General features: G+C 39.9%; 2 protein-coding genes across 2 annotated transcripts in view; both read right to left on the reverse strand.

The window, feature by feature from the left end:
- Nucleotides 1–4509, reverse strand: part of cers1 (ceramide synthase 1) — a 38106-nt gene extending 33597 nt beyond the window's left edge. The window contains exon 1 of the mRNA XM_088425470.1: nucleotides 3479–4509. Coding sequence (XP_088281596.1) covers nucleotides 3479–3712 — 234 coding nt within the window. The 5' untranslated portion in view covers nucleotides 3713–4509. The remainder of the gene's footprint in view (nucleotides 1–3478) is intronic.
- Nucleotides 4510–4685: 176 nt separating this feature from the next.
- On the reverse strand, nucleotides 4686–10233 carry cope (COPI coat complex subunit epsilon). The gene is made up of 10 exons (XM_088426591.1): nucleotides 10082–10233; nucleotides 9827–9889; nucleotides 9637–9737; nucleotides 9273–9425; nucleotides 9122–9175; nucleotides 8605–8686; nucleotides 8373–8528; nucleotides 7144–7212; nucleotides 6314–6388; nucleotides 4686–5504 (listed from the first exon to the last, which is right to left on the reverse strand). Exons 1-10 carry the CDS (start codon nucleotides 10181–10183, stop codon nucleotides 5451–5453), a joined length of 909 nt encoding a protein of 302 aa, XP_088282717.1. The 5' UTR covers nucleotides 10184–10233; the 3' UTR covers nucleotides 4686–5450.
- Nucleotides 10234–12044: the final 1811 nt, after the last annotated feature.

Consider the following 12044-nt stretch of genomic DNA (forward strand, 5'->3'; position numbering starts at 1 on the left):
TGCAGGGCACACAGAGCCGAACAACCATTCACGCAACCAATCACACCAACTTAGTAAGTCTTACACCTGCCATGCATGTTTAGGGAAGAAATAAACATTACATATGTAAAATAGTGCTGTCACAACTACTGTCATTACAAAACAGCCTTGTAAAAGAGGGAAATCCAAACACATGATTACTGTATTCCAAACAATGTTTAGATATCCAAGTACCAAAATTTTGAATTGCTGCATTTTTTTTAAATGTACAAAATCTAGGGATGCCCATTGGATTAAACCAGTGCTGGATTGGCTGGCCTAAACTCTATTGGAACAGGGTACACACCCACACACACACACACAAACACACACACGCACACACAGGGGGCACATAATTTTACATAGCATTTGGCACGCACCTTATCTTTCATTAACCTCGAAATCCGTTCCGCCAGCAAGAGTACCAGAAAGCGAGCGCACATATTCTTATGAGGACAGCCCTCACAAATAAAAGCTAATTAAAAAATATTCATTAAGAAAATACATTAGTTGTAAATACTGCATTAATCAAGAACATCTTAAAATATTAAACATTTGCGAACAAATTTGGTATACGATTATTTTGGTATTCCTTTAACATGATTACAGTAAATATCTGGTTGTGTTTTTTGTTTTATTACCTACCTTATTATTTGCTCGATTATGAAGTGTAATCTGCTCGGGGAAGTGAACAGAATAAGAATTTTATTGTGTGGTATGCATATGACAATAAAACTCTTGAATCTTGAATCTCTCGTTTTGAAAGGTTCGTAGCTAGGTTTCGCCTGTGACGCGTGAACACAAATGCGCTCTTGACTTTTTCTTTCTGTTCATGACGAAAGCCAAAGTTGCGCATAAAGTCTCTTGACGAGCATCAATTAAACCATGGAGCCATTAATCGCTGGAAATCTTTTTTTTATGCCACGAAGGACATTTCTGTGCATTTTTGCAACCTGTTCTTACCGTGATATTAGATTCGATTAGAGATTAGATGATAAAAATTTCTCTTGTCTGCATTGCTTCAAGTACTTGTCTTTGGTTGTTGAATACTCTCCAATCAGATTCCAGTTTCTGTGTGCTGCCATGTCAATCTAATTTGCCCTGGGCTGTAACAAGGGCTGTCTGCTTTAACTTAAACGACACTAGCAATGGGATGGTTTCTCCATCCAATCAGATTTCAGATTCATCTCAGTGACTACGTCAGCCCTTTTTCTGTTCCCTGGTTGATAAGAGCAAGTTCAAGCAGCAAAAACACGTGCCGTGATCTGCACAAATGAATGCATTTAATATTCTGCATATCAGGTGAATATAATGTATTTTAATTACATTTTCCTGTTGTTTTTCCACGTGATCATTATGGCTCACAAAATGCTCCAGATGATACACATGGCACATCTGTTTACATCAGTATTATGCTTTTGTAGATTATTGACATTTTTTTTATAATAGTGATATAATGGAAGTATTTTGGGGCAGCTTAAGTCAAATAAGTCTCAATTGTGTCAGAGAATTAAGAAAAAACTGCAAAACTCAAAACCTACACAAATGGGTGAATGCTAAAGCTAGCAAAATTCAGAGCAAGATTCAAGAAAAAAGGTTATTCCAGCACATGTCTCACATATTATCATAAAGGAAAGTGCTATGCATGCTATGCAATGATTGATGGATAAAGTAATAAGTCATCTATTGATCATTTCAAAAGCAAACATCTAAAAGTCACCATTATCACGACAACTGACCAGAGACAGTATATTGATTTTTTACAATTGAGAGAAATTCATTTGCATAAAAATCTATGCTTCTAAACAAAGGGTCACCTGCACAATGGAAACTTCATTAGGTACAACTACACGAGCCACACATTCATGTTCTCATTAGCATCACGAGTGAGTGGTCGGTAGTAACTTCCTAATTGTGGCATTTAAAGTTAGAGTTTACTTATTTAGCCATTTATAGCAGTGATTAGCTAACATTTTTCGTACCAGCAAGTTTTAGACACTCTTAGAGCCAAACGTGAAAATATTTGAGACAAAAATATCAATATTAAATGTCAGGACCCTTAAAAACGTAAAATTACGTCTTTGGGACTGAATGAGTTAACTTGATAAGCAAATTAGTTTTCATGTAGAAAAACTTTACATGCTGTCGACTGAAAATTACACACATGCCCACGTGTCCACATGTGCTGAGGGCTCAGGTAACAACCACCAATCATGGTTTATTAACGTCACATGACCAACAGGTTGACCCGTAATTGTCATTTTCAGTCGAGAATTTCAGTCGACAACAAGTACAAGTGTGTCTTTAAAGTTATTAATTGCACATGAAAACTAATGTAGTCAAATTAATCGGACAAAAATCTCAACTTTTTACTGCTAAAAATGGCTAAATAAATGGACTATCCCTTTAAGGAAGTCAAGCACATGCTATGATAAATTTATGCTAAAGCTGATTTTAAATACATTTTGATTGTTTTAGTGTGATTCTTTTCCACTGAATTGATTAAAAAAAATAATAAAACATTTATTTATTTTAATAAATTGATTAACATTGTAATTGTCCAGAATAATTAAAGAATATCAAGATATTTTTTTTCCCAAATTGCCCAGCCTTACATTCAGAATGTACTTGTAGTTTGCATAGCCTCACTCTGATAAGTTTCTAAAGGGGTTTCCTCAGGGGGTCGCAGGCAAGATTCGAACCCCAGAACCTCAGAACTGAGGCAGATGTGAAACCACTATACACTGTGTCATTCTCAAGTAGCGTCGTGTAAATTTGCACACTTCCTATCTTCATCTTGAGACTGTAAGGGGCGGGTTTCTCACAGTTGTTGTGTAAGGCACATCCTTTTTCTGTATATCTAGACAACACTTTCTTTCCCCACTGCTCACACTTGTTGTGTCTGCAATGCCTACGGGGAGTAATTAATGCCACAATTATGGATGCTACGGAATGAGCGTGCGCATGTGTGTGCCCTTGCTTTTTGCTACATAGTGGGGACTAAATGGCAGGTTTTATTGTCTATGGTGGGACCCCTTGCACTTGTGGGGACCATTTTGATGGACCAAACAAATTCAGATCTGTTTTGAAGGGTTCAGACTTGCTTTTTAGCGATTAGGTTTGAATTGGATTTTGGTTGAGGGTAGAGTAAGGCATTTCTTCACAAATAGTACTGTAGGCCCCCCTGGGGGGCGCGGATGACCCCAAGAAACATGCTTAAAAGTTAACCTTTAGGCTTAAATGTCAACATGTTTTAAGTTTATAAATATGGCTTACAATGATACAATTTTAGGTATGCTTTTTTTGGGGTTGTGAGGCTTTGTAAAATATAATTGCAAAGCACTGGGGGTAAGGCAGTCTGATGATGGTTTAAGTTTGGAGCTGGGAAATGTATTATATCAATGGGATGTCCACAATACGATAGAAAAAACGAACTTGTGTGCCTGTGCGTGTCACCCACCTTGAACAGACTTTCTGTCAGCCCACACCTGATTTGCGTCCACAAAAAGGCGCAAAAGAAGAACAGGGCGATCTCGGTCCAAGTGATGTACGCGTGATCCAAGAGAGTCCGTGTTGTGAGCTCCAGCCCGCACTGGCTACAATCTCTCCACGCTTTCAGCATGACACTTGAAGCTCGGCTGATGAGCTCCAAGTACCCCGGCATGGGCTCCACATCTCCGGTTTGAGCGGCCATCGCAGCGCGTCGCTTCGGAGAAGGGGGGGAAACGGGAGCAAAAAAAAAAAAAACGGTGGGAAAAGGGGGAATGCTCCGATCGAGGGACGCAGAGATCCCTCTAGAGTCCAGGCCGTGTGGCTAATCCGCTAACAAGCTTGCTAGCTGAGTTAAAAGAAAAAAAAAAAGCTTGATCTGACACCCCGCTGTCTCGCTCGGGTAGCCTTATTCTTTGTTGTCCATATTTTTTTTACGGCACGGGCCCGCTCGTTCGTCGCCCGTGATGAATTTTTATCGGATCTCCGCAGACGCACCAGAGATGATCATAGCAAAAATATAAGCACGTAAAAAGCAATTAGCAGGAGCCATGGGACACTGCGTGCAGGTTTCCTCTCACCATCATCATCATCGTCATCATCATTCCGCTGCGCACGCGGCCAAGTCACCGGCAGAAGAAGCGCGCCGTGTTGCTGGTTAGCTGTCTAGCTAACTTCAAATCACTCCGGGGGAAGAAGACGGGCATTGGCAGCGGCTCCCGATCCGACCAAGTGGCTAGAACAAAGGCTCCCGGACGCGGAATAAATTATAATTAGGGTCCATGAAGCGCAGCGTTGTGGCCGACAGACAGCACGCGACTATTGTGCCGTTACGCCTCAGCCTACGTCACGTCTCATCCAGTGACCGTTACTTCCCTTATATAACGAAGCTTTGAAGTTTCAAAGACGAATAACGACACGCGAACCCAAGTTTGACCGGCGATGCTCGCTTTGAAATGTGTAGTGTGTCCGCGGCTGGAGTGCGACCCTTGAAAGGCTACGGCCACGTTTATGCAAAAAAGGAGGGGAGAAAAATCCAGGGGGAGGCTGGGCTCGTGACGTAGACGGGACCGCTATCTACACAACCCACGGCAACGCGTCTTCTTGTAAAATGACAAAAAAAAGGGGAAGCCAACTGCAGCCGTACATGTTTCACAAAATACACAACCAAACCACACTCACGTACAAGTTGCGCTTTATTTCAACCACATTGTTGCACTTCAAACGGAATTGAATTACAAACGCGAGAAACATCCATGATGGTTTTTACACAAGTGCACATAAATGTGCATTGGCAAAATAATGCATTTTTGCAATGATCATTGAGGTGGTTGTTGTTTGCAGTGGTGTCAAACATTTCAGTTTCCCATTGCCGGCTGTTTCCAATATTTTTATATGTGTAGCTATTAGATAACCCAAATTAAATACAGATGTCAATACGATGCAGTGCTGTTCAACAAGATCAAAGGACAGTGTCCCAAGAACAGATTTTAAAAATGTGTGCCACGAGATGCAAAAAATGACCTAATTTCTCAACTAATCACAAATGATGTTTAATTCAATAATGACAAATGTCTGTTTTCAAACCACAATTGGTTATTTTTTTTTCTCATTTGGTAGAATTCTGTGTTTTTTTTCCCCAAATATAAAACACTATTTTACTCAAAAAAGGTTGTTCTGCAAACTACAATAATAAACATCCTGTTAATTTAACAGCGCTCGGAAATTGACCAATTGTTTTCTTTGTTGGATGACCATCAGCGGCGTAGCCCCCCCCAAAAAAAAAAATCAGTGGGGTAGCCAGTGTGACCAGAAAATGTATGTAATCCACCTAGTTGCGTTGGTTTCAGCATTTCAACATTTTTTCTTCATATAAAACATCCAAATAAATCCAGGTATGCACGTTAAAGAACAGAAGAAAAAGTAGATTAGCTTGAGGGCCATTATGCGGTGACGGAGGGAGCGTACTGCATCGCCAGCCTGTCAAACTCATTCTCCTGTAAGGGGGGGGTTTGGGAGAAAAATAAATAAATAAAAATGTTAAGCAACAGCTGTGCATAGCATGACTTGTTTGGTAATGCCTGGCTAATCCAGTGTTTATGTACATCTCCACCATTGTGCAACTATATGTGTGACAAAGGCCAAAGACTTTAAGTACCTTTTGGCAGGGCTCCCAGAACGCCTGCAGCACTTCCACCAAAACAACAGGCCGGGTCAAGTAAGTTACACACATACTGACAACCGGGTCAGATTCAAGAATTCTCATTTCCCATGTTTGTCCTGTATAGCGTGGGATTTTTTTTTCTCTTTATCAGAGCTCTGTAAATGCTCAAACATGCTGAACGTTTGATATTTCAGGATAAAACCCCAAAAATGTGTCTTATATGGCATTCACAAAAGTGAAAATGATAAGAAAAGTTCACAATCACTAACTAGTTAACAGCGAATTTAGCAGTTAGCCTTGCTTCTTATGTCTTCTTCTAGTCTTTGAGATCACCCTATGGCACCACACTGCCTCTCAAAGGTCAATTGTGGTACTACAAGAGATACTGCATCATGCATGTGTGATCATCTTGGGTCCAACGCATACTAAAAAAAAAACACTAACCATGCATGGCAATTCTTTTCTGTCCATCTGTAGGATTTATCCAGTTTTAAAAATCAGTTATGATGTCAAAAGTTGGTATGTTTGCACCCCACTTTCGCAATCAGAGTGCTGATAATCCAAGACAGTAATGATGCACAATTTTGCAAGCAAGTAATTACACAAATCAGTCATGTCAAGAGAATGAGGCAAGTAGGTCACCTTTGAAAAATAGTCTTTGAGGAATGGATGGGCCCGGTGTGCGTCTTTGAGTTGAGAAAGGTACCGATTGGTCACCTGTGGACACATTTGATTTAGTTAGAGAAGAAATGCAACAAAAAAAAACACACAATTATCTCAACTGAGGTGTGAGCAGAAGCAAACACAAATACTGTGGAACATCAGCAGTCCAAACACTCTAAATGTGGAGAAATACGCTAGGGGAAATACGTGAATGTGGAAAAAGTATTTTGAACCAGGGTCACAAAATTGACCAAGCTTGACTTTGGAAGTTCTATTCAAACTCAGAAAGACATGAACCAACACCCTGACAAACACTCATACTCATATGAGAGAATACACATTCCAATAGTACCGATCAAAGATAGAATTATTGATCAATCCATCTTTACACTTGCCTTCAAACGATTGTGCAAGTATACCTAATCAGGTGTCCAGTAAATGTTGCACAAAGCTGCCTTTAACCTTGTAAAAGATGCAATCAATAGTTATCTCTTGTGTAGTGATGTCTTGGGAGTCAATGGTCAGCACGCTGCTGCACGACTATCAGGTTTTATCTTCTGAATGTTTGTAAGAGTGTAAAGCACGTAACGCAAAGATATGATTAGAGACGACGCCTTTCGTGGTGGAAATAATAAGCAATAGTGAGATGTACGGTTAAAAGCATCCGGGTGGAAACTACATCATGATGTCACCAAGCTGGAGAGAACCCAAGTAAGAGTAGGTGAGATTGTGTTCATTAATAAGGAATGACAAAATGTATGGCGGTAAAAAGCAGTGGCAGGCTAACAGCTTAAGGTCCAAAGTCTAACCTCAGGGGCTTTTCCAAGGTGCTGAGTCAGCACCACCAGGTTGATTAGCGTCTCAGGGTGGCCGCTGTCCTGTAAATGAAGATTAACAAAGAAAGGAAAAAATAAAAAATATTAGATCTGTATTCCAGGAAACTGATTGTACTGCAACAAAATGCAAAAAGTTAACCACCAAAGCAATAACTTTAGCACGGTGGCATCAGCCAAACATTACATCATAAACATGGAGTCTCATTTATTATTTAGCCCGGTTACTACATGAGTTCAATAACGAAGGTCTTATCTGGGGTTTACAATCAAAGTTAACCTGACATGAAGTGTCAAGCACAAATGTGCATCGTGCACAATGCCCATCAGTCAACCTGACCAGCCAGTGGAATTAATGACAAACACTCTGGCGCCCTCTGCTGATCGGATATGTGTTAACCATACGAAGTACAATACATGAGGTGGGGAAACTTTTTATTTATTTTGTTGGTCCACCAGCGCAATTAAAAAGTATTCTGCGATACATGGGGGGTAGTAGATTTGTGGAACTATATTTTCTTCTTTTCTTCTCCAGGACCTAATTTTAGGAGAGATGTCCTTCTTTATTGTTTGTATGCAAATTGTAATTTATATTATAAGTGCCTGTCTGAAATGAAGCAACATATTAAACAAAAAAGTAAATATTTTATAATCTGAATCTTTCAACAACAAAAAAAGCGTCAGAAAAGAGCCTTTTTTTACTTCTGGTCCACCTGATTATACTGTAACAGATGGTACTATTTTGGTTACAGGCTCCAATTTAAACAGTCAATATACATTTATTACTGATAATACTGATAAAAGATAGAATTATTGATCTATCCATCCTTACACTTGCCTCCAAAAAGTGTGTGTATGTCTGTGTGTGTTGGGGGGGGGGGGGGGGGGGGGGGGGCTGCGAGCAGTGGCTTTTATTTACTAGATTTGTTGTTACTGCTTTGAAAAATAGTTGCCACAGGGGTCAAAATCAGCCTTTTGTTAAGTTGGATGCTCAAGATCAGTATCTGGTCATATTGGTAACAAAAGGGGTACTCTAGTACCCAGCATTGAGACATTCAATGGTAATATGAAAATGCCAATATCGCTTAACAGCACCTCTGGTGCACTCATTATGGATTATCAGAAAGTGAGTTTTATCTGAATAATTTGCCTCAGTGAGAATGTATGCGCAATAAACTAAAGTCTAACAAACATTTCCATCTGACCTTGTCGAGCGCCTCCTGTAGCACTCCCTCGGCCTCCTCCCACTTGTTTTGAGCCATGTAGCAGGCTGCCTGCCCATTGAGAAGCAGCAGCGTCGAGGAGTATTTGTCTGACATCTCCTGGAAAATGTAGTAGGCGTCTTGCAGCTTCTCTCCACCCTGGGACCACGCGCAAAAAGCAATCAACAGTCTGCAAGGAAAACTGTGAAAACAATCTTGGTATTCGTCTGCTCACCACTGCCAAATTAACCCAAGCAGTGGCTAGCTGGGTTAGCGTTGCATCCTCATCTTGCTCCTGCATCTTTTTCAACTCCTTCCTGACAGAGAATATAGTGACGATTATCATGAGGACATATTCTCCGGCACTTCAACAGGCATCCAATGACTAACTTTGGAAGTGTGGTTTGCTTCTTTCTTCTTTGCATATTTGTTTTTTTTTTTGGAGAAGTGGTGGAGAAGTTTGTGTAAATGCATTTTGAGATTTTCTTTGTTTTATTGCCCAAAATAAGGTTTTACACCAGGACATGTCTTTCTGTAGGGATGAGAAGTTATTTTTTTTAGTTAACTTCATTTTACATTAGCATGCCTGTGTGACATGTAACATGAAGCAACCTTAGTCATTTGAAAACCAGCGTTTTTTCATTTAAAATGTTTCATTAAATTAGACGTTCTGCAAGATAAACAAAACCAACATTCACATACAAGTTGGCTATTGCATATAACTCTCTTAACCCAGTTCTATCAATTCTTACCTCGCCAAGTCAACACGATCCAGACTCAGCAGCACCTGAATGGTCATGGCCATACTGAAAAATGAAACATTGCATTTAACAGTTCATTTCTTCTTTTAAACTCGTAACGTGAACACTGAAACACAATAAACATCTTTCAAGCTCTGTTTACCACTCCAGGCTTTCTCCTTGGTGCAGAGTCCTGAGAGCGGCATCAGTGTTCCCTGCATGGTGGTAGATGGAAGCTGCCATGAGGAGGAATGTAGTGTTGGCAGCATCCACACTCTTTGCCATTTTCTTGTCAAGATCATCCATTATTGCATCGCTGCATAGAAAAACAATTTAGAACGGAAATTAAGTTTTCAACCTGTCTTGTTTATCAACCGCTGAAGTATTACTGCATCTGTACACTTTTTGCAAAGAGGAAAAGCCGAAATGAGAAGACACTTTATTTCAGAGAATAATTGTCGTTAATTCATTGTGGGTATACAATTAAAATGGCACCCATAAACGAACATCGTTGCCATAGTGTTTACCGTTTGCTTTCGCTTGACAGATACTCCGCAAACATTTTGACAGCTTGAAGCTCGGGTGCAGAGTTGGCCTTGATGTCATCCATGACGACTGCATACTTTCTCTATAAATTACAACATAAAAGGTGATTATCGCCAAACTTTTTATTTTGCTTATCGATATGGATTGTCTCACGAATAATGCGCTTCCCACCTGGGCAATGTATGCTCTGTACAAGAACATGTCCCTTTCAGTCTCCTTTTCTGGTGTTGAATTCTTCGAAAGAATGAAAGAAATTTCACATTTTATATTTTTAGTTAAGTGACAGACAATTTTACAGTTTCCATTTTAAAAACTAAAACAACTTTAGTCGGCAACGTTCGGTCCAATTGGGGTGGCCACAGATGATTCCTAAAGAGCAAACGATCGTACTTTAATATGTTAAAACACTGACAAAACATGACCTACCTTCACCTTCTGGGCTTCGTTGATACATTGTTGATAACTGCCGATGTAAAAGGCATTTTTCACATCGAACAGTTCGTCAACATCAGTCTGCTGCGCCGCCATGTTGAACACAACGATACTTCCTGACACGTATGGCTATTACGTCATTTCCGGGTTGTGGGTGGTGACTCGTGGGGAATGTGGTTCGAACAATTTAAAACATCGTCGTTAACAACTGTTAAACACATTCATATTTTCAACGTCAATAACAGTGGGAAAAAATACCAATAAACAACAAAAGTAGCTTCTATTTTTTCCTCACATCCCAATAATAGAATCTACCAGTAGAGGGCGGGCCAAATCAATTTTAAAGTCATCGGCGCCTGTCACCTATTAAGTTTATTCACATGTGTTCTTTATTACATATTTCTGTCATGTAAATTATGTATTTGACTCTTTGAAATCGTTGGCTGTTGCATAAGTATTTTCTGAATTCCTTGAATGGGAGAGGTGATTACTGGAATATATGAGAGTAATATTCAATGAAGTGGCAGCTGTCACCCAAATGACAACTGGCAGTTTACATGAAATAAGACAATATATTTCCATCTTTTGGCTGATTCCTTCAGTAGATTTACAAGTAGGATCAAAAGAAAAACACTGGTACTATGTTGGTCCTGTACTTTAGTCATTTTTCAGATATCTGAATTTTACTTTGGGTTTTTTTTGGTTAGTTCAGATGTTGAGTGATTGGATTGATATGTGGAAAGTTTCTCACAGGTTGTTCATGGCAGGTGGCCAACAAAAGGACAATTTGGTGTAAAGCAGTGCTTCTCAAATAGTGGGGCGGACATGAGGTAATGTCAGGAGGGTGCAGATGACCCCAGGGAAAAGGCTTCATTTTTGTCATGTGAAGTATAATTGCAATAAAATAAGAATTTTCATATTTGGCACTTTGCTGCACTTGTTTTTTTTTTCAGTTTTAGACTAAGCTGTAACCTGTATGAATACTGTAAAAATAAACAGTTGATGAAAGTTTTATTTATAATTCTTTTTTCTTTTGTTATTGTTGAAAAGGATAGCGGTATAGGTATACTTATACTTGCATATGCTTCCAGAGTATGGAATACCCTTGATAAAGGCTGCCCGGGCTCTTTGACGTGAGCTATGAGTCGTGACCGAAAGAACGAGATCCTAGATACAAGCGGCCGAAATGAGTTTCCTCCGCAGGGTTTCCGGGCTCTTCCTTAGAGACAGGGTGAGAAGCTTGGTCATCCAGGAGAGACTCGGTGTCAAGCCGCTGCTCTTCTGTGTTGAGAGGAGCAAGTTGAGGTGGCTTACGCATCTGGTTAGGATGCCGCCCGGACGCCTCCCTGGAAAGGTGCTCCGTGCATGTCCCAACGGGAGGACGCCCCGGGGTCGACCCAGGACACGCTGGATGGACTATGTCTCTCGGCGGGCCTGGAAACACCTCGGAATCCTCACAGAGGACCCGATAAAGCTGTAGCTAATGGATGGATGAACACTTTGTGACAGATATGGTTATTTTTTTAAGTGCGTCATAAATACAGTTGAGTTGAGTTATAAGGCAGCAATATGAAAGAACATAAAGTAAGGAGCATTATTTACGATGGTGCAACATTCGGATGAACAAGCTATTCTTCATCCATCCCCTTGTTTAAAATAATTGTTCTGTCAGCATTGAGAATTTGTAGCGAATATTTCATCTTTAGGAAAACTAAACATCCCCAGTGTCAGTCTTTCAGCAATTCTCCGCCTGGTCCAAGAATAAATAAATAAACAAACGTCTGGATGAAAACCATGAAATAAAAAAAATACACAGCCTATATGTGTGTGCATAAAAGGGCTTTTTCATGTTGTTGTACCCAGTTTGCTGAATGGGTGTTGTCTACTGTATAATTGACATTTTTTACTTTTGTACATAGGTAGTTTCCAGAGTCTTTACTTTTGCATAATTAAAGAA

Source organism: Hippichthys cyanospilos, chromosome 10 (genome assembly GCF_059441005.1).
Source record: "Hippichthys cyanospilos isolate Australia breed blue-spotted pipefish chromosome 10, RoL_Hcya_1.0, whole genome shotgun sequence".
NCBI lineage: Eukaryota > Metazoa > Chordata > Actinopteri > Syngnathiformes > Syngnathidae > Hippichthys > Hippichthys cyanospilos.